Genomic DNA, 23,067 nt, shown 5'->3' on the forward strand with positions numbered 1-23,067 from the left:
GACGGTGGGTGGCAGGTGAGTTTGGGTGAGAGACGGTGGGTGGCAGGTGAGTTTGGGTGAGAGACGGTGGGTGGCAGGTGAGTTTGGGTGAGAGACGGTGGGTGGCAGGTGAGTTTGGGTGAGAGACGGTGGGTGGCAGGTGAGTTTGGGTGAGAGACGGTGGGTGGCAGGTGAGTTTGGGTGAGAGACGGTGGGTGGCAGGTGAGTTTGGGTGAGAGACGGTGGGTGGCACGTGAGTTTGGGTGAGAGACGGTGGGTGGCACGTGAGTTTGGGTGAGAGACGGTGGGTGGCACGTGAGTTTGGGTGAGAGACGGTGGGTGGCACGTGAGTTTGGGTGAGAGACGGTGGGTGGCAGGTGAGTTTGGGTGAGAGACGGTGGGTGGCAGGTGAGTTTGGGTGAGGTGGTGGGTGGCAGGTGAGTTTTGGTGCCTCCCCAGCAGCATTCGGTTTGGGCGCTTGAATGAAATGCAGCTCCTCTCCCAGATCGCGACGGCCGGTCTCCTCCCATTTGTAAATCTCGACGTCATTTTAAGATGCGAGGCTTTCGCAAGAGAGGAACTGGATGCTGAGCTCATTGTCATTGTTTCCTTGCCAAAATCATGTTTGTTATCATTGTTCGGTGATGAAAGGTAACTTCCAGTCTGCCCGTTCATACATTGCAATATATCATCGCGCACACGGAGCCACAGAGTGTCCACGCACGCCCACGCGAGCAGGTGGAGCGCCGGTACAGCGGTTCACCCACTGCTCCGGATTCAGTGACTACAGTTTGATTCCCAGCGATGGCTCACATCGGTGCCGAGTATTATCTGGACCAATCCCAGGCCCTCACCTCACACCGTCTTTACCAACTCGTAATGACCAGCATGGTGAAGTGTGGTGAAAACAGCCTCTATTATCGACACGACGTTATTAATCGTCAGCAGTAGCCATGCTCAATCCACCGCTTGATGAAGTCCCCTCCCCCATTTCTCCGCCATTCCCCCTCGCAATCCTGCCATGTGTCGGTCCAACCTGGCACCGCTCGACAGCCGATTTTAATCGCTCCATCTCCGCGGCGGTTGTCCTCATACGCGAAATGTTGTTCAGTACAAAAATCAGCATTTGGGCCGCCACAGCCCCCAACACTGCCCCCCCCCACCTCATCTGCATAAACCCCCGAGCCCACCTTCGGCGCGGTGAGAAATCCGGCCGGGCGTCGAGCGCGTAGCTCCGAGTGGCCCCGTAAGGAGAGAAACAATGGCTGGAGTGCGCCTTGTTATTGGTGAGGAAACGGCGCGATGGCTATCGGGGTGCGCGGTGACCTAACACGGCTATCTGGCGGCTTGGATCTCTGCCTGTAATCCGGTTGGACAGGTTGTGATGTGTGGCCGTTGCAGTCGGCTAAATCAATTTGAGCCGGTGCTGTTATGAAAGCAAGCTCTCCGTGCCGGGGGTGCGGGGGGGAGTGGCGGGGGGGCTGGGGGGGGTGATTTTTGGCCGAGGTGGGCTCGGGGTGCCGGGGTGCTCAGGGGGTCGATGCGGCGCCGGTGCCCTGCCTGCTCGCTCGTCGTGCATGGAGAGTGCGCAACTGCGCGCCTCCTCGCTGGGCCCCTGGCGCCGTTGCCGTCCCTGCTTTGCCATCCGCCGTGCCCGGCAAGAGATGCACTGCGATTGTTAAGCCGCGGCCGTCGGTCGGTCCGTCCGCTGCTGGATGAAGGCCTCCACCGTGTGACATCTCGGTGCTGTTGCCGCCGACCACCGTCACCACTGCCTTGTCTGGGAGATGGTGACGCGTTGCACATGTGACGTTTTTCGTGCTCTATACCTCGTTAAAATAAAAACCTTTATCATTCCACTGCAACGCACGGACGCGCGTCTTTCGTAGCGGCAGTGGATGAAGCCTCGCTGTGGCGCCAACGCGGGCCTCCTGGGCCGGTGCCTCCCCCAAATAATTTTGCACGCCAGCGCCGACTTGGGGAGAGGAAGTGCCTTCCGTGGACGGGCGCATCCGAGCGAGCGCCCGCGCACGCCGTCCGCTCGAGTGGGTACCATCTTTTGGTTTGGCGCGCCGCGAGCCCAAGTTGAATGCTGCTTAGCAGTCGGCTCAAATCGAAACGGAGTGGATGGCGCCATTTTAGAACTTTGTCGATTTTTTTTATTTGTTTTGCCGGCACGATGAACAAAAACGTTATATTATAAACTTTTTGTGTGTGTTTTAACCCACTTTTGTGACCTGCCTGACTCCTGATTGGAGTAAATGTAGGGCACGGCACGGTGTGGGGGAGCCACTGAACAAAATGAATTGAAGACTTTTGCTCTTTTGCAGTTTTTTTTTCCCAGCCGGTCTAGCACAGGAGATGCAGACAAGTGCCGTCTCGTGAGCGTTGTTACCTCCCCGCAGTATATAGCGGACACGATTCTGATCGTCCGGAGGCTTTGCAGATAAAGCCACATTCCTTTTCTGAAACGAAAAACACGATTTTCATGATAAGAATGTTCGTACAGTAATCCAGGCGCTGCTCAGATTAACGATGCATCGTGGGGGGGATGGGGGGCTGCTCTGTAGGCTGAGTGGGCCACGGTGCCTTTCGCTCGCTAACCTTTAGTGACTCCTGGCCACACAAGGTCAAGAAGACAGATGGCCCCCGCCGGTGGCCAGGCTTCGTGCCCTCCCACCGAGCGCCACGCAGGGGTCATGATTGATGCTCTCGGTCCACTTTTTAATTGCCGGACCGTTTTTGCGTGAAATTATTTGCTTTGGCCGTGTCCTTAATGACTCGGACTCCCTCTCCTCCCGTCCTTTTGTCGTTGTTTTATTTTACACTCGTTACAAAACCAGCTGGGGAACCCGGGAGCACCTGCTCTGCGGCTGCGCTGCGGAAGTCTTCCTTCCCACGAGCGTTTTTGCGCGGCCCGAGAGAACGGCGTCGGCATGGGCGCCTCCGTGGCTGCCGGCGCTCGGCGCTCTCGCCGTCCAGAGAACTTTAAAACGTCCAGAAATTGCTAGATTTTCATTTTCGCTAAATTAAGCGACGCAGTTAGGTTTTTGACGCCCAGTCCGCACGTCAAGAGTTGCAAGTGCACGCCTTTGCTCCGAGCGGAAGTCGTTGAAACTTGATTATAAATGCCGCTGAGCGAGTATTTGTATAAGTTTCGCAGCGAAGCACAAATGGGCCTTTCATTGTCCAGAGGGGAATAAAAAAAATAATTCGATCTGCAATTTTTGTGCGTCGGCATCGCCTCGCGCTCCGCTCGTTAGAAACGACGTCGAGCAAAAAACCGGACGCAAGTTTTGCACTTCTCGGCAGACACGTTGGCAATCTAACCGAGCGATAACGCCGGCTGCTGGCTGTGTACAGAAAGTTGTCTGCGCGATTGGCAGATTTAATGAAGATCCTTTGCTCCAGTTTGTTCCTAAATCGCTTAACATGCTGCCTTCACAGATAATGTTTAGCGAGTTAATAATGACCGGACAGTGATTAACGACCTGACCGCCAGAGATCTCTCGCTCTTATCTGCTTCTGGCATCGGTGGAGGTGAGCTCGGCGAGCGGCGAGCACGAGGCGCGGGGGAGCAGCTAACGGACGAAAGGCGACATCGCTACCCCTCAGCTGGCAACTCTTCCCTTGGAATTTTTATTCGCAAAAACAAATTACGAGGAGTCTGTCGGGTCTAAACGCTTCGTGGCCCGCCTGCCCGCCCACGCAAGTAAAGCTTGACGGGCGAGCCGCTTGCTCGCGTGCGACAGTTCGTTAAGAATCTTCTGAGGCAACGATGCTCTTTTACCCCCCCGCCCTCCCCCCGTTTCGAACGACTGCGAGCGGTGGCCCTACGAGCGAGGGAGGACAGCGAATAATTGGCAACGTCTCGTAACGCCACGCCCGGCGTGTGGGTCAGGTTGTGCTCGTTGTCTCTTGAACGTCAAATCCCAGGAGCGGCACGCACGCGTGGGGCCAGATGGGAAGTGTTAAGTTGTCAGCCTTGTTTACGGGTTTTGTGATCTGCTGGCTTTGTGTGTTTACAAAACCCGGGCGGGTGGCCCTCTTCCTGTGGGCTGCCACTGTCCTTGAGGCCCACTCTGTGACGTGGCCTAATTAGTCACCGTCTTAATCGTGATCAGTCACGACCCGTCCACTGCTGGATGAAAGACTCCCGGGGCCGTGGCCATCTCCTCGACGTCCCGCGTTGCAACAGCCCGTCTGGCTCTCGCACGCGAGCCGATCGCTTCGCCTCGACAGTGCCCTTCTCACGGGGGTGGGGGGCACAGGGGGGGCGGTATTCAACCTTGGACTGCCGCTCCACCGCCGGTCGTCTCGACCACCGGCCGTCGTCTCTTCTCGCGACCTCTCTCTCAGGCTGAAGCCCACAAAACGATGTCTCTTACTTGCGTTTGTTCTCTCATCGACGTGTTCTTTTCTCTCTCTCTGTGAAATTACAAGCACCGTGCCTCGGCAGCCTCTGTCCCGTTTTCTGTGTCCACGCTTCCATTACACATGTCAGAGCAGGTAACGGCAGGTAATATACACCAATTACAACATTGTCGTGTAAGCAATTTAACACACAGGCTTTCAACCAAAATTATCCTGAATAATAAAAATAGTTATTAGCATTTATATTTACGGGATCTTACCTAAACATTCTCTTGTTGTGTAGGCACCGTGGTTTGTTGACTGTAATTTTTGAGTTAACATTTTTTTTAAAGGCCTCTTCACTTTGGTCCCAGTCCACCTCTTACCTGTCCCTAGGTACACGTAGTCTGGTGTGTCTTGGGTTTGAGTCCCCTCGGCAAATTTCTGAAATAGTTTGAGCGAACTTGCTGTATCACTGTGACTTTTGTTTTGCTCATTTATGTAATTTATAGGCGCCGCGGTGGCGAGATGTTAACTACCTCGCCTGGTATACAGGCGGTTGTGCGTTCGATCCCGACCATGATGCCTGTATATTTGGAGTTTGTATGTTCTCCCTGTGATCGCGTAGATTTTTCTCTGGGTCCCCTGGTTTTTCCCTCCCAGATTGAGAAAGATGGGTTTAGAGTATTCGGCTGCATTACATTTCCACGTGATAAGCCACTTCGTTGAGATAACATTTTTATCCAAGTCGCTTCTGAAAATGAGCGATATAGCTCAGTGGGGCCTTACCTGGAAAAAAAATAGTTTACTTTTATCTTGAGCCCAACTCCGCAGCCTTCTTCAAGCGGTTTGCCCATCATTCCCGACTAGTTGCTTTCCATTTCGTTTCCACGGGTTGTCGCGAGTGGAGGGAAATATCAACCGTTTCGGCTTAAGCTGAGGGACGTTAGTTGTTTATTCGGACTCAATTAAGTGAGCGCCTCTTATTCTCCCGCATTAATGCCCGGATCCTCGTGGCAACCTCCGGCAAACTCGCCTCGTGTGCAGCAAGCACAAACTCCTAAACAGGCTGCAGTGTGTTCAAAATGAGGCCACCAGGGTGCTAACTGGTACCCTTCAAGGATCACATTACACCTGTGCTCTTGTCCCTTCACTGGCTCCCTGTTCGTACCCGAATTGATTTTAAGATTCTCTTGGTGCTATTCAAGGCCTTAAATGGACTTGCTCCTCCCTACATTCATGACCTCCTTCAGCCACATATTCCATCAAGATCATTAAGATCCTCAGATTGTGCATTGCTCACTGTCACCACGGTCTAGGCCACACACTTGGGGTGACGGTCCTTTTGCAATTGCGGCACCTAAATTCTGGAACTCGTTGACCCTTCGAGGTCAGGGGACTTCCGAGACACTTTACAAATCCCCAAATCTCGACTAAAACCGTATCTGTTTAAAATGGCTTTCTCTCGTTTTTTTTTTTATGAAACGTCTTGCTCACTTCTTCTTTCCTTGGTTGATGGTAAACTATTTCCGCCTTTCCATGCGTAGCACCCTGAGAACGATTGTTAATGGGCACTTTATAAATGTTAACTATTATTATCATACTCGCGCCGGTGCATTGCGCACGGTACGTGGACGGGGTGAGAGCGAATGTGCGGTGAGCTTGTGCTTGTCGATTGGGGGGCGGGGGGGGCTCTGCTGATTTCCGGAGTCTTCCGCAGCCGCACTCCCCACCTCCCCCAAATTTTAATCGTCCGTGGCCAACTCAACATCCCGAGTCGTGTGGGAGCTGCAATCTGCATGACAAATATTAATCAAAGCGGGCTCTGTCTGCAGACGCATCCCGGGCTGGACGGCGTTACAGAGCGCGGCTTTTGTGCCCGTCACGTGCAGGAATCATACGCGGCTCCGCGGTTTTTTCTCCTCTCGCGCCCGTTTCTCCGTGGCGACGAGCCCGCGGGATTGTGCGTGTGCCATAGAGGAAACCCCGACGCAATGAAGGGAGAGGAGCGACCGTTACCACCGACCTATCGCGGCAAAGCCTTCTCGTCGAGCGCGAGCGAGGCTTGAGAGGGGCACTGCGCATTTCCGTTTTGGGACGGGGGAATAAACTCCCTCTGATGTCGTCAGCCCCGCTCACACCCCCCCCACCCCCAAGATGGAGGCGGCCGCCAAAAACGTGGCACTGTGGGTTTTTATCCGTTTGTCGAGCTTTTGACTTGCGACCGCACACTCTCGGTTGAGCGCTATGAGAGGGTGCGGATTAGGTCACCTCCGCCCCCCGGATCGGTGCTTTGTCGGGATTACTGGGAGCCGAATATGCAAATCGTCTGTGATTACGCGCCTGTTTCGTCAACATTAATTTCCACCAAGTGGTAAAAATTGCTCGGCCTTGCGCTGTTCAAGTCCTCCTCCTGACATTAACAGATATGACTGTTTATCTTTGGTTAGATTAAAACGCAATTTGCAGGAATTCAGTGTGTTCAGGGTATATTATTTGCCAGGTTTAAAATACCATGTTTGAGAGCATAATGTACATTTTTATTTTGTATCTTTTTGAAAACTAAGTGCCAAAGCTGTTGCTTATGTTTTTCTAATAATCTAGAGCTGTCTTCCAGTAAATTATTCACGATATAAATCTCTTGGTTTGAGATATTTATAATTTTATTTACTTAAATCGTTTGTACTCGCAACTGGATCTTACTTTGGCGGTTCTGCACCGACGCTGGCAGATGTACGTATGTATTTGGAAGTTCTTTCACACCATATGTAGCCAACGGTGCTAATCGGAGGTGCGGTGGAAGGACAACAAACTATTTTATATTTGTAAATTGCACAGCTTCAGTGGTGTCCTTATAACGGAAGGAAGAGCATTCCAGACGGCCGCAAAAACGCATCTGAAAGCGCGCGATGCAGTGGCCGTCTTTGATAGATAGTTTGCCAAAACACGTCGCTGCGAGGATGACCGGAGATTGCGAGACGGGTACTGGTAAAGGGGCTGATGCGTTTGGCCGTTTCCCACGATCGCTGTGTGAAGATCTAATTGGTGATCTGTCGGCCTACGCAGAGAGGCAGCTCCCTACGTCCCGTGACCCGTGCCGATTGTGTAAATTCCCGGTTTGCGCGGCGCCTCTTTTTAAAGCCGGCCGGGCCAGCAGGTCGGTGATCCGGGCCACACAAAAACTTCCCATCGTTCCCCGACCGTTTAACGGCGCCGTGCACTCCTCCACGCTCGCTCGGGCCCGCCCGGTGACCGCATGCTGCCGGGCCCCCTCTGCGGTGCGCCGCTGGGGCTGACCGCTACTAATCCAGCGCCGCTCCTCCGGCCGTCCGCGCCGCCCGACACGACGGTGGGGCTAGAGCGCGGCCGTCGCCAGATGGAGCAATGAAAATGTTATTAATCTTACTCTCGCCATAATCTTCTCAGCGGGCGCGTCTGATAGCAAAATGAGAAGCCCGCGCATTGGTGTGCCTGGAGCGTGCACCTTTGCGACCAAAAAAAAAGAAAACCCCTAATATTAATCAGAGGGGAGATGTTAAATTGCGCATTTTCTTGAAGGCAAGTTTGCAACGACAAAGAACGATTTTTTTCCCCCTCGCCCCGCATTTGCATTATTACAATTGAAGCTGTGCGAGATAGCGCGAGCTGTATTGTGTCCGCCGCTTGTTTTTTCCCTGGATTGCTTCGCCTCGGGCCCCTTTCATCTGTGCGCTCTCGAGTTTGTCACGGGTGCTGGAGGGCGGGCAGGGGGTGGGGGGTCTGAGAAGAGGAGCGCCAGCCCCATTGGCTCCGAGTTCTCAACTCCCGCTCGCACCGAGACTTTGCCAGGAGTCACTGCGACTTAATTTCTGTCATCGATCTGTCACATCTTGGCAAATGCGAGATTTTTTTTTTCCCGCACGGAGGGGTAATCATTTTTAATGCTACCCTCCCAGCGCCCCACCGGTCCTGCGGTTTCATAATCCAGTAATTGCAGCGGTGGCATCGCGGTGGCATGGATTGAGGCGCGCGCTGCATCGTCAATATAAACAGCAGCGCCGAGGCAGTTAACAAGACACTGTGAATATAAACATTATTATAATATTCATAATATAATTATAATAATAATTATGAAATGAGTGTCACTCATACCCCACCCCCCTCCGCCACCACCACGAGCAGCAGCGGCTTGACAGCAGATGTCAGCGCACGGCTGTTCCCGACTTGTCCTGGGTGTTACGATGGTTGTGGATCGTGAGGACACAGCTTGTCCCATCGACCCCGCCCTCCGCCCCCCCACCCCCACCACATCTCGGGCCATCATTACCGTGATTAAACACTAGCGTCTAGAGCTTTACAAATGAAAAGGTGCCATTCACGTCCTCCCGAGTCTTTTGTGTGCAGATCATAAAACTGCAAACACCGAACTGCAGGCGTAGGGCTTTGCGGCCAGGATTCCATGGCCGGCACATGGGGACTGACAACACGGGGCTTGGGCAGTCAACTTGTGCAAATACAGAGCTGATAAATGCAACTTGCTGATGGTGTTTTTTTTTTTGAAGCTTCAGGGCGCGTTTTGTTGCTCGTTTCTCCCCCCCACCCCCCACCATCCCCCCCCACTCCCCCCCCACTATCCCCCCCCACTATCCCCCCCCACTCTCCCCCCCCCACCATCCCACTATCCCGCACCTTCCGCCACGTTCTGTTCGCTCGTTAAAAGCGGAAAATGGTCGTCTCGCGATTTAAAGCCTACTCCGTTTAGTGCGTCGCTGAATATTTAATGCAATTATTGTGCCGCCGAGCCGCGCAGGCGCCAGATAATTGGCTGTAATTAGGGTTGAGCTGTAATCGGGCCTGATCACCTCATCAGTGGCAGGAGAGCCGGGCATGTGTTTGGACTGGCCCTCTCACAACAACTCATTAAAACGGGAGTTGTATCGATCGCGAAGTTTACGCGCGAGACGCTTAAACTCTGGCAATGCATCAAGCTGACAGCCCACCGTGAAGTGATTTACGGTCCGCAAAGTTGGTATCTAAAGCAGACGCTACTTTAGTTAAAGAGAGACTTTGTTTTGCGGCGAGCCTTCCTTCTCCGTGTATCTCGTGGCCGAAGTTCCACATTAATCACGTATTGAGCACTTTGCAAGTGCTGCCACTCCTGAGTGCTACGCTCCGCTTGTGTGTAAAGGAAGCCCTGTGGTGCATTGATCGAGTAATTAGGGCTGAATGTGATTGAGCGAGCAGATACACCTTCGTAGCAACCGCAGTCATTAAACGGCTTCATTTCCATTTACCGACGGGGCTTACAGCCGAGGCGGGCCGCTTGTCTGGCCTAATGTTCCCATGACCGCTTTATTGATGCCCCCCCCCCCCCCCAAATAAAATTATGAGAGCAAGCAGGCTCGCTCTTTAAAGCTGGCGGGCCCTTTTTCCCCACAAATAAGAACAAACAAGCAATCGTCAATTTGTGGCTCATTTTTTTATCGATTCGGTTTTACGCTGGCAGTAATTTATTAACCCGGGGAGAGTTGGTGGCCTTTTGCTGACTGGCATAGGGTGGGGGGAGGGTCACTACTTTTGTGTGGAAATCTGGTCAACATTCCCCCAAAAAAAGAAATGGAGCGCATTTTACAAATATGAGGGAGCGTGCGTGCGTGGCGGGCGCGTTTTGGCGTAACACAATACCCCGCTTTGGAGTAATAAGCCCACAGAAGAGAGCTCCGTGTTGCTCATTTGTTTGTAATGCGGCAGCACAAAAGGTGGGGATGATGAAGCGTGGATTGTAAAAAAGCCTTGCAGGTGTCGCGTGCGGAGGCCTGGCCCAGGCGCTTTGCCAGACGCCCCTGTACGGCCGGAGGCCGTGCAAGAGGCACGTTGTGTCAACACGTGGAGCCTGTGTAATTAGGGGGTTTCACCCGCTGCCTGCTGCTACAACAACAACACACACACCGTCGCGCTTCCTGCAGCCTAAACGTTATGCATTTGCGCTCGGCGAAAATGACGGGCTCGTGGAAAATGGAGGCGCCGGGGTTTTTTTTTGGTCACACTCTCTTTTGAAAAACACGGTCATTAGCTTAATGATGTCCTCGTGCAACAAAGGCCGGCGCTGGCGGTTCATCCGCACGCCGGCGGTTCACCCATACGCGCGCCGATTGTCTCTCGGACGCGCCGCCGCAGAACATTACCTCGCTCGTTCGTATCTTCATGCAAATGTCCCCAGGCGGGTTCCCCAGGGGAGCCGTGTTCCGGCTGCCTCTGCCGGATTGCGGGAAATGAAAAAATCGACGGGACAGAGATGATAATTCTCGCTCGGATGATTGGGAATGGCGCGCCTTCCTTTCCGTTTTTTTCTTTTCCCTCCCTTCCCCGGCTGTCTTAATTTTCTGACGGCGTTCACTTGTGGAGCGCTGTAGATGCCTGCCGAGAGAGTGAGCGGCAGGGCCCAGGCAGAGCCGCGCTCTCTCTCTCTCTCTGTCCTCCTGTCTGCGTTTCCACCGGAGGGTCCATGAAATATGGATTATTTCAGATACGTGGGAGAATGGTTACACTATTGGCTTCTTCCCCCCCCCCCCCCATTCTCTCTTTGCAGTTTTATTTACTTATTTATCTCCGTGTGTTTTGGTGGTACGAGAAGGGAGGAGGAGGAGTCCACGGCGCAAAGTTGTCAGCTTGGTTTCCAAAAGGCTGCAGAAATCGATCCGGGGCCAATTAGCCGTTGGCCATGATAAAAATGGCCGCTGTAATGGCCAGCTCTGTCTCCACCCAGGTGGGAGGTGGAAGGGGTGGGGATGGGGCTGAATTAGCCGTTTGCACGCCGAGGTCGCGTGGCCCGTAATGGCGAACAGGTGCGTGCGCCAGCGACGGCTCGAGCCACCTCTTGTTTACCCAACCGCTTTCTTCTGAATTTTCAAAAAAAGGTCCATGTGCGTTCTCTTTAGGATGGAGCGGAGGGAGAGCGTCGAGCGCCGCCAGAGTTCGCGAAAACGGCCGGGGGTCGCGTTCGTAAAGTAGCGGTGCCGTTTCACCCCACCGGTTGTAAACGGCGGACCTGGCCTTCGTCCAAACAACAGGGTTCTATGTTTTGGGGTCTTACGGCAAATGCTAATGAAGGCTTGGCACTTGTTTGGGTACCACCGCCACAAACAAAGATGACCGTAATTAAAGCCGCGGCATCCTTGGCCTCCCTTAATCTGCCAGCCACAGTTTTAATTAAAATTATCGGTCATTCTCGTGGTCTCGAAAAGCTTAAAAAGGGATACATTCATAAAGGCGCGCGAGGGGTAGGGCCAAGTTAATGAAAATGATGTTTGCACCTGGCAGAGTAATATTAATCCGCCACTGCCTGGGTGGGATTTGCTCGGCCGGGTTTTACAGCCTGTTATTTCACAGTCAGAGGATTAGAGCCAGCACCAAAAAAACACAAGCAATTTATTTTTATAAATGTGTAAAGGGAGTCGGAGCTGGGGTAGGCAGGGGCGTGGGGGCGGAGGGGACGATGATATGGGGGCGGAGGGGGATCTGAGGCTTGGTGGGGGGGGGGCAGAAGAAGTGGGGCAGTTTTGGTTATAAAACCGCAGCCATCGCCAAAAACTTAAATTGCTTCTTGCGTCACGCTGTCCTCGCGAAAGTGCCCGGTTGTGGTCGGTCGCTAAGGGTGCGTGCGTGAGAGTCGTCCGGGGTGCGTGCGTGAGAGTCGTCCGGGGTGCGTGTGTGAGAGTCACCCGTCACCTAATTGCGAATTTGGACTGCGTCGTCGGCAGCTGCGGCGTTTTGGCAGCGGCCGCTTGACTTGAACAAAAAAAATTCTGCTTTGCAAAAACAATCAGAAGTGCTGATGTGGACGGCTGTTGTCATCGGCAAACAAAGGCGTTTTGCATGAATAATTCAGCCGCAGGCCCCCCCAAGCCCCTTTGGCTGCCGGGGCCGCGGTCTCTAGCCCAAACGTGTTGGTAAACGAGGAGATGAGGGCGCGGGTTTTCGCTGCAGCGACGACGACGGTTCCGGGCGAGCAAAAAGACATTACGAATACCCGAGGCCAATTCGGCACCGTCCAACAGCCCGCCAACTTTCCGAAAGTGGTGCAAAGGCGCGACCCTCCAATGAAGCCGTGATTTTAGACGTAACGACCGAGGATGGCAGCACTGGCAAAAGCAGCTCAATCAAATAATTCAGCCTGCATAGTAATTGATGTAAATAGTTATCAGATTAACATAATAAAGAGCAGTCTAATATAATCTGCAGGTTACCAAAAGGGGGGTTTTGTTCTGCCAATAATCCTCCCTTCTTCTCTTAAGCTCTTTAGGGGGGGCCCCGCATAATTTGTAGGCTGGGTGGAGAATAGATGGGAATCAAGCAATGTGGAATTTGATTGGCCAAAATACAACTTTCCCAAATAAGCCGTCCTCTTTCATCCCGGACCGTTAAAGACCTTCCCCGTGGTCTCGGCGTCCGGAGAAAGGACAAGCCGTGACTCTGCGTCGGCGCTCACGGCTTGCTCACTGTTTCCTTGCACGGCTGGAGATTTTTTTTCTCTTCTTCCCACCCCCCCCCCCCCCGGAAAAAAGAAAGCATTATTTATTTATTTCGCATTCATCCCGCTGGTGCGCGGGGATTGAAGCCCGGCGAGGGCTCGGAGGTGATGCGGCCGCTGCAGAGGAAGGCCGCCTTGCTCTTCCCAGCGGCCGCGTGCAGCTCCGACGGCCCGCCGGCGCGCGCCGAGGTGACGGGACGAGCCGGCGACGGAGCGCGCGACGACCGCGACGGTTTATTTTTTGTCCGTTTGTTTGCGATTTTTTTTTCGAGTTGCGGGATTTACGGCAAGTGAGCGGGAATGCCGGCGGAGCGAATATTAACCGAATGGGCAACTCGCCGCGCGTGCCGGCTCGCGTGTGATTCTGTACGATCCGGTCGGTATTGCGCACGCGGTTGTTTTTTGTCGTGCGTTCCTCGTTTGCTTAACTGCACGTGCTCTGCGGAACATGTGGCCGACCGCGCGCTCTCGTTTGCGGTTCGTCTCGTGCTCTGGCTCTACCGAGCGGAGAGGAGTGGAGGCGAGGCGTGCAACGCGTTATCCGCTCGCACCCTGCTCCTGGACCATGCATTTATCCCTAAAGCGAGAAACGTTGCCTCGCTGGCATACCCCCCCACCTGCTGCGTGGACGAGGGCGACGTTGGTCGTCAGTGTGTGGTGCCAGCGTGGACATGCGTGTGTCGAGGAACTGTGGTGCATCGCTTTTGCACTTTGACCTCCGCGAGCTTGGTTTGATTCCCAGCGAGCGTTAAGATCCATGGCAAGAGGTGTCTGCACCTGTTCTGCTGTCCTCCATTAGGTCAATGCCACTACAAGTGGGGACCAGGTTTGCTCTGCGAATATCGGCCGTCTGCGGTTCTGGCCAAGAGGCTTCCTCTAGTGCCTCGTTGGACTTTAATATGTGCTCGCCAACTGCACTTAACCACAGGTTATTTGAGGCGAACACTGGGAATAGCGTTCTTGAGGGGAGCCAGGTGTTCTTCTACTCGTGTGCCTGGGTGCACAGATATCCATGAACGCAGGAAAGCTGATCGTCTATACTTCACCGGTGATGACTAGTTGAACCAAACCACTACAGTTGTTGAAACGGTTCGTTCAGTTCGTACGGAGGTAACGAAATGGAAATATCATTTAAACGTAACGCGCTGAACTCGGTAACTTTGACGGTTTATCTATGTCCCGGCGACTTTTAAGTGAAGCTAGATTGGAGGCCATGGGCTTAAGCCCCCTCTACAATGGTTAGAAACGTGCCGTTTTAAAGTATTTGTCTGCTGTGAATGTCCACGTGATAAGCCACTTAGTTGTGCTGTTATTTGTGGCTAGGTCGACTTCTGAAACAATAACTACGTAGCTCAGTGAGCCTTTCCTGGTAAAATAAAATAAATAGTTTAGTTTGAGTTTAAAACTCCGAACTGGCTCACCAAACGAGGCAAAAGCCGGTGTTCTGGCATGAAGATAAAGATGGGGAACGGGTGGAGGGGGAGGAGTGTAGTCGTACTTTCATGTCATCGTCATTGTTATTAGTCACCTTTTGTAATCTTGGGAGCCAGAGTTGGCTTGTATGGAGCCCACTGGCGGCTGCAGTACTATATGGATCGGCACGAATTGTTGTGAACTGTTGTTATGATGGGCTTTTTTTTTATTAACTCACACTTATATATTACCAGGTGATGATGAATGAATGAAAGTTTTTTTTTTTTTGCAAAGGACATTGTTGAAAGTTTTATTTTCAGAGTTTCTCAGCGCCTGGTTTGGGCTTTGTAAGGGGGTCAAAGAGCCATGTAAGTTTTCCTAAATTTGGCAGCGTGGCGGGAGTGTTCTAAAACCTCCCGGACCCGTCCCCCACACACACGCGGCGAGGAAACACTTAGCACTGCCCTCCCATCTCCTAACGGTTCCCTAACTCTCCCCCATCCTCCTCCTTCCGTCCGAACCCCGCAGCACCTGCAGAAGCAGGAGGCCTCGTCGCCGGTGGAGGGCTGCCTGTTCGTGTGCACGCTCTGCGACTTCTCCACGCACGCCAAGCTCGCTCTGCTGCAGCACGCGCGCTCGCTGCGCCACCAGCAGAGCGAGGGCCTGCGCCGACTGCAGCAGCTCCACCGAGGCCTGGCGCAGGAGGCTGCGGGGGCCGGCGGGGTCACGGCTGCCGGACTGGGGGTGGCGGGCGGGGAGGACGAGCTGGCGCAGATCTTCTGCGTGCGCGAGGCGCCACAGCCGCAGAGCGGTGAGTGGCTCGCATCCACGGCGCGTGCGTGTGTACGTACGTAAGTGCGCACGTGCGTGCGTGTGGCTAATACGCAGCAGTGTGGCGCAGTAGGCAGCACAGGTGGTGAGTGCGCCCTCAGTCAGTCGACCCATGGCACCTGGGGTCTGTCCCATGACCTCCTGCCAACAGTGACCCATCCACACTTCACGCATCCTCAAAATGCACCTAGCTTGGCACAGGTGCTATGGTGATGTCACCACCACTTATCCGCGAATGGCAGCTGTTGCTGCGATCGTGTGTTTGTGGAAGGGAGCGGTGGATGGCGGTGATTATCCCCTCCCCGTGCTACGAATCTGGCGACAAAAGTTCGATTCCCGCTCATGGATAATGTCGGTGACGAATATTTAAACTGGGCCTGGGCCTTCCTGAGGTTAACTGTGCCTCATGCGAGTACCTGGTGCCGTGTGTAAACACAAAGCACTGGGGGGCGGGGGGGGGGGGTGGTGCTGAGCACCCACCTCCTCGTGGGGCATCCCAGCATTAATACGTGCTCACTAACAGCACTTGCCCCGGCAGTCTGATCAAGGCTACGTGGGGGATCTTTGTTATTGTGTGTGTGTAATGCAATTGATAACACATGCTCGAAACGTAAGGTTTAAAGCATGCTTTGGCTGTTTTTGATTTAATAGAGTGTCTAGGAGAGTGACAGCTCTTCATTGTCTAATCCAGCAATATCAAGAAGCGGCTTTCGTAGCGCGCACGTGTATTGTGCGCGTGCGCGAGTGCGTTCGTGCGAGCGCCTGCGCCCGCATTGGCATTTGTTTTACTTTCGCTCGTTTCCATCACACCGGTGCGCATGGGATAGAGCGCAGGCGGGGAAGGGCACCCGCCGCAGAGGTGCGGGGCGAGCAGGCGGTGGGGAAGACACCGGGGAGAAGAAAGCACTCACTTATAAATGTTCTGTATCTGAAAATGAGTGTTCACACATGCATCACATTAGGAACTCCAAAGCTGTAATTCTGTATTCTATTTGTTTCTATAGGGACCCACTGTCACGGCAAAAAAAAAAGCACCAGCTGCATTTTCTACGATACGTTATATTACTCACCAACTTTTCTTGTCTGCTTTATCAATTTACATGAAAGCTTTTCCTTTGGATCACCGCCACCTAGCTAGTTAGACAATGTCTGCATCGGACGTCCCTTCCCGAGGAAGCAACGGTGCATTCACAGCGGACGGGCATTTCAATAACAGATAGGCCCTGTGGTGGGCCGTGGCAGCTGGGAGGGTAACCTGACCTGGATCGGCAAGGGGTCGCGCCCCACTCAGGAGCAGGCACACCTCGTCGCGTCTAGACGGCAGCAGAGGGGGCGGCAGCAGCAGCAGCAGCTCGCGTCGAGGCCTGGGCTGCGGCGGCACAGCTTGTTCTCATTAGGCCCATCAGATGGGGAAAATGTGAGAGCGCGCAGGGTTGATGGGAACCACTTGCCCCAGGCCCCCCCGCCTCTCCTTCACCCCGCTCGTACCCCCCCCCTCCTCGCCACCTCGCCCTCTCCCCTCCACCTTGCTTGCTCCCACCCCCACCAACCCCTGCCATCAACCCTCCTCTCCACCTAGCCTGCTTCCCCGGCTTCTCTCCGAGGCATGCAGAAGGTTACAAAATCCAGCCCCAAAAGGTTTCCATTAGGCAAACTTTCTCCCCCGGTGTAATCTTTAATTTCCGCTCCCATTACGTTAATGCCCCTGCTCCAGATTTGGGACCCATTTTGCGGTTTGAGCCGCAGACAAGAAAGTAGCAGAACCATGTGGCTCATTAAAAAACCAGGGAATGATTAAGATTTATGAAGTGCTGTTGCGTGCGATCCACAGCTTTGGGTAGGAATGCTGCTCAAGTATTTTTTTTCTCTCCCCTCCACCAAATCTGAAATTCATTTCTAAGTTTATTAGATGTTGTGGAACTTTGCCACGGTTCAGAGTTTTAGAAAATGAAAAATGAAAACTGTAACACATATATGGACATTGGCTGTGCCCGCAGGCTTGTCCGTCATAATTCTAAAAGGTTAAAAATTAAGAGGGTAACTTCAAAGCACGGAGCGATCCTGCCCAGGAATACCGCGTGTAGCGTTACGGCGGTGCGCCAGCGCGTCGCGGAATATTGGGGCTGGAAATTGAAATGCGTTCCTGCCCATTACACGATAGGGTTGTACTTCAGCAGAATACGATTTGAAGGGGAGAGCTTTGGGAGGGGGGAGGGGCGGCGAGCGAAATCATTATCAGAATGCGAGGTAACGGGGCGACTTGGAGGTGAGAGGGAGGGCGGGGGGGCAGGGGGGCGTTCGCGTAATTGGAAAATTGAACAATGTCATGAAAATTACTTTTGTAAGCAAAGCTGCTTTCAATCAGCAGAGTTTTTTAGTCGTGCATAAATTGATTCAGTGTGAGGGGCGGGGGTTGGTGGTTTTGAGCTTGGCATCGTACCGGGTCGGGGAGAAACAATATTGCGTGTGACAAACGCGGTCAAAATTAAGCGGAGGTCGTTACGAGGGCCTTTGCTGACTGGATAAGCCGTTTCCCTCCGCAAAACTCTGCCAAGATGTGTTTTAAGCTGTCAATTTCCGTCACAATAACTCGCATTCCAAGGTGTCCTTCAGGGCACGGGGAGCCACGGTAGTGCTGCGATGGCGGAGCAAAACCGTCATCCCACGTTTCATGACACCTGTTGACTCGTTTAACGTTGGCTGGTGAGGGATGCGCGTGATGGGGGGGGGCGGCGCACCGCCCAACCATACTCGCCACACACCAGCCAAAAATACAAACGCAAAGATCCCCCCCTCCTCCGTCAGTCTTAACAGACTGTTGGGGCAAGTGCTGTTAGCGAGTGCCTATGAAGGCCGGCACAGCCTTCATAGGCACTGGAGATGTTTACGACACTGGAGATGTTTACGACACACCCACACCAGGTACTCATTTGAGGCCGAGTCGATGTAGGGGAGGCCCAGAACCGGTTCGGATAATTAATCGTCACTGGTGTTAGCCGTGAGCGAGAATCGAACTCAGGTCTCCGGGTTCTTAGTGCAGCATAGCGCTAACCGCTGCACTACCGCACACGAAACAACAAACCGAACCACACATGGTCTAACCACGCCAGCCACCACATACAGAGCCCTAACAGCAGTAACCACGTGAAAACAACGCATAGATTCCCACTTCATAGAATGTAGTAGTGATAATGATAATTACTTATCGAGGAAAGCCACACTTGACTCTATTTTTGGAGGGTCCTGCTACATTGGGTTTTTACTTTAAGATGTGTTCAGCCAATTAATGATGAGTTGTATAAAATTTTGATTAAAGCTTTCGTGACTGCAGGGATTCATATTCTTGGTTCTTTCGGTAAAGTCACACCTGATGTTGATTGCTTGTGTTGCAGTCCAAACGTCGTGAGAATTTTTATTGTTTTATATTCATATTATTTTATTATTTCCCTTCTACGTGACTTTATCGAAAGAACCAAGAATATAATGATGAGTTGTGTTCATGCAAGTGGGAGGAAACCAGAGCACCCAGAGAACCCATTGCATGCGAAGGGGCAACACTCTATCCCCGTACAGATGGAAACAGATGGCGATTAGTCCACTTTCTGTACTGCTTTTTCCTCGCAAGCCAGGGCATGGCGCCTCCGCGACGCTCAAGGGAACGTAGTTTCACAACATTTGCGTGCGATCCACCAACCCCCGCCTCCACACAACCTCAAACGCAAAGCCTAATAGCACCAGCATACTCGACGTGAACATATCGGTAAAACATACAGAGCTTGACTACGCCGGCCAGTGCATCTACGTATGTATGTTGAACTTCTTTCGCACCATACATAGCCAACCGTGCTAATCGGAGTTGCGCGGACCCTAACCACACGAATTGTAACCGCACCAAACCAGGACACAATCCCTAACCACACCATGCCAAGGCAGAGAGTGGTGGTTGTAGCAAACTTGGCATTAAACGCATGGAATCACCGGCTCACAGTGACGAAATTTGAGATGAAAAAGGGAAGTTTGGAGCTTTTGGCTTAACGAAACTGACACCTTTAATAAAGGTGTCAGTTTTGTACCAGTTAAAAGGGTAAAAACCTACTATTATATTTTGCCACTGGTAAAAGAGATCTCATAGTGTATAACTTTTTTGAAAAAAATCTTCAATATATAAGGCATTAGCGATAAAAGAGACAAATCTGAGCGTGATAGAATTATTAATAATCTGGAGCTACAATGTTGATGGTTCCTTTTTGATCTAATATCTCTGATGTTTTCGCTCTAAGCGGTTGATTTGGCGGGGCTCTCAGGCCCGTCCGGCACATTTTTTAACAAATGTACATTTTCAAGCCGAATTACAAGCCCACTGATACGGCCGGGGGGATGTCTAAATTGAGCTCGGTTGCTTGGAAAGGTTATTAAAACTTAAAAGTTGAAGCACATCTTGAGTTAGTTTTAAACTCATTTTAAGATACCAGGTGGGTAATTTGCCAAAGCGCACAGCTCGCATATCACTCTGCTCTCACGGGCTCGCCGCCCTTTGAAGTCGCTGCCAGCGACGCTCTGCTCGTCCTCCCAGTGGCGCTCACAAACGCATAAATCCAGGAAGCCCACAGAGCTTACTGATCACAGCATACAAAACGTATTATTTGCTTTGGACACGTGTTTTTTTTTTACCCCTTCCTCACTCGGCACAGAAAATTCAAATTCATTTTGCCTAATGCCTCTTTTACGCACAAGATCTGCTAAGTCTGTAAGTTGAAAAGGATGGCTGTAATGTGTGCAAGAGGAGGGAGGGACGCGGCGCTCAGAACTTCCTTGCCGCGCGCGGCAGCCAAGCCGCCGCTCGCCACGCCAAAGAGTAAACGCGCGCTCGTGTTTCGCTACCGGGGGCTCCGCTTCTTGAGCGGCTGCCGATCGTGATGTAACACGCTGCTGTGCCGCGCCGGCGAACGGCTACGACGCTAAGGGGATGGCGGCTTACAGTGCGCTGCGCGGCTCCCGGCTGGAGGAAAGGAAAAAACAAGCAAAAGCTCGGCCACCGTAATAAACGTAAAAAATTCGAAGGTCGAATAAACACGGGGTGCGCCAGTCGGCGCACCGCGGGACTCGATCGAGGGTAGCCGCGAGCGGCCCCAGAGCCATGGACTGTAAGGGCCGGGACCTGCGGGGCCCTCCGCTTTCTAATATCCAAACACCACTGCGTGTTGGTTTGCCCCCTAATGTCTTGGCAACTGGGAGTTTTGGAAAAACATTTTACGGCCGCTGTATATGTTCAGCGCCACAACGAGCAAGGGGCCCCGTGAGCTGCGCTCGTGCACCGCTATCTCCTCGACAATCTCGGCATAGCCATTGAAATGCAAAAGTGGTTTTATTAATCGCGATTGGGGCTTTTGTTTTGTAAAGATGCGGGATTTACGTTTTGATGCTGGATGACGCCGGGGCGCGGTGTTGGGTGCGAGAGCAACTGCCGCGTTTGTAAAAAAATTATCTAGAAACGAACCGTGTTTACCGTTTCTGTCCTTTTTGAATTGTGAATATTGGGGAATTCCTGCAGAACTGCGTGACGTCCGTTAGAAACGATGCTCATCTTTCTCCGCGCTGACGGCTCCCGTCTCCCAGGGTGGCAAGTTCGGGTGAGCGAGACACCCTCCCGGTGAATACCCGCGCAGGGGCTGCATGGAAGAGAGGCTCAATCTGTCGCGTGGCTATTAGAGTGCTTTTACCGAAGAGGTAGGGGAGCCTCTAATGCTCTTTTCTTATTTATGAGTTCGTTTTGTTTAAGAAACAAATCAAATTATGCGCTCGGTTGGGATGGCTTTGACTTGCGAGCCCCTTGCCATTGTTTAAAAGCCCGGAGGATCGCAGCGCGAGCGGCTCACCACAAACGCCAGGGGAAATTCAAGGTCAGCGTTATCTACCAACAAACCTTCCCACCCATTACAAAATGGAAATGAACCATTATTCTTCGGCCCTTTTATCGCTCTATCTGCCCGAGGCCAAAAACTGGTGGTGGGTGGGCGGGGGGGAGAAATGGTTAAACCTGTTTACTGCGGTGCTCCCTGGCATCCAACCTGTACTTTGTGGCACAGGTAGAATGAACCTCACCCCGTCGTGACATTATCAGGAACAATGCGCGTCCGCGGCCTGTTATTCGATTTTCTCTAAAGCGAGCCGGTGTTGCCTTCCAGCCGCGGGTTTAAATGGCCAGACAGTAATTACGCGAGGGGCGCTCACTGCGATCGCACGTTATCCCGCGTGTCTGTCTCTGTTGGGACGGAACTCGGGGGGGGGAGGGGCATGTGGCTGGCCTCGCCAGGACCACGGGCCACGGGGGCCGGTTCGGCGGCGAACAGCGCCAAGCGTTTTCTCGTGGTACAGGTGGTGGCTGGCGTTCCCCCCCCCCCCCCCCCACTTTGACCAGAAAATGCGGCATCGGCACGTTAGCCTACCGTTATTTCCAAAATTCACTCTATGGGGGGAAGGGGGGCGGATGGCGAAGCGAGTGGGAAAATAAATACGGGGGGAATATGCCGTGACACAATATAATTCGTTTAGTTTTGCATTATATAGTTATCTATCGAATTGCTCCCAGCACGTGGCACAAAACGTCCAACATTAAGCTGACACGGTACAGCAAGAAAACTAATTGGAGAGTACACCCACAAAAAACCTAGGCACCGCCTCTCAACTCCGCAGTTGTATCAATGCGTGCGGCCGTTTTGCCGTTTTCCTTGATAGTGCAGTGTGGGTTTACGTGCACAAGTTGCAATCGGGCCCGGTTTGCGAGGAATAATAGCGAGCAGATTTGCCTGATGCGGCACGAAGGAAGCGCCGCCGTTGGTAGCTCGGCTGCAGGAATGCACTCGAGCGGCTAATTTGTTCACTTCTCATCCGCGGGTAGTTATCGTACTGCTCCGCACTCAAGCGCCGCCGCAAAGACACAACGTGGCAGCCCCCCGTGCCACGATTGAGCCGTCTCCTCCGCAGACTGTGCGGCGAGCCGGCAAAGGTGCAGCATTAATTGAGGGTGTCCTGCTTTTGATGTCGTAATTCGGGCTCCGTGCTGCATATTGTAAATGAAATTACGATGGCCCAAAAGGCAGCGTTTTTTTTGTAATTTCCCAGCGTTCTCTGTCGCCCTTCCGTCAGCCGATAGTAACATAATAATAATAATAAAGCTGACAGGCAGGCGCCCAATAATCTCTGTTGGATAATCCGCGTTGTCTCCCCTCTCTCATTCCTTCAGGGCCTCGTGCAGTTATGGATCCATTAAAAGCCTTTCATCGGACTGCCCTCTGCCATTTTAATTACACATAATAATCGGCCAAGCAGAACGCACTGAACAAGATGCTCTTGTCATTGCTCCGCCCGCCCGCCTGCTCGCCCGTTCGCTCGCTCGCCCGCCTGCGTGACATTTCGGGGGGGGGGGGGAAGCGTATTAGTGCGGCTCCCCCACGCTCGACGCACACCTACCCCTGAGATAGAGCCGAGCTGTCAGCCATCAAGGCCAATATTGAACGTCAGTGCCCAATTACAAAAGGTCAGCTGAACTTTACTGTTCCGAGGTATTTTTGTGTTTATTGATGGCCAATTCATAACGTGCGCTCCCCGCGCCGCACACCAGTCCGGTTCGGGTTTTGGCTGAGAACAGCGGCAGTGGCTTTTGTGTTTAAATGGACGCATTTCCGTTCGGCACCGAGGTTTGTTTAGCGCGAGATCTTTATTATTTTCACATGGCTAGAAATTACATTAACGTGGCTTTTGAAACTCGTTTTTGCACTTCATATGTAATTGACATCTCCGTGAGGCGGTTATCCCTATCTATTACACGCGCTCAGCTGCCAAAACGTACAGAGAACCACGGACATTCCACATAAATAAACAACACACTGTCTCTGGTATTTTGCTCTGGCAGCTGTGTGCGTTTCACATCGCTATTCATTCCAGATGTGGCTGAAATTTCAGCCTCCGAAAACGAGGGCCCC

The 23,067-nt window shown here is 52.7% G+C and overlaps 1 protein-coding gene across 3 annotated transcripts in view; it reads left to right on the forward strand.

Annotated features, from left to right (window-relative positions):
• Positions 1-23,067, forward strand: part of ZFHX3 (zinc finger homeobox 3) — a 127,043-nt gene that overhangs the window by 50,745 nt on the left and 53,231 nt on the right. For all 3 annotated transcript variants that reach the window (XM_078606844.1, XM_078606846.1, XM_078606845.1), the window contains one exon: positions 14,783-15,065. In XM_078606844.1, the coding sequence (XP_078462970.1) occupies positions 14,783-15,065 (283 nt within the window). The remainder of the gene's footprint in view (positions 1-14,782; positions 15,066-23,067) is intronic.

Source organism: Lampetra planeri, chromosome 26 (assembly GCF_965212315.1).
Source record: "Lampetra planeri chromosome 26, kcLamPlan1.2.h2, whole genome shotgun sequence".
Classification (NCBI taxonomy): domain Eukaryota; kingdom Metazoa; phylum Chordata; class Hyperoartia; order Petromyzontiformes; family Petromyzontidae; genus Lampetra; species Lampetra planeri.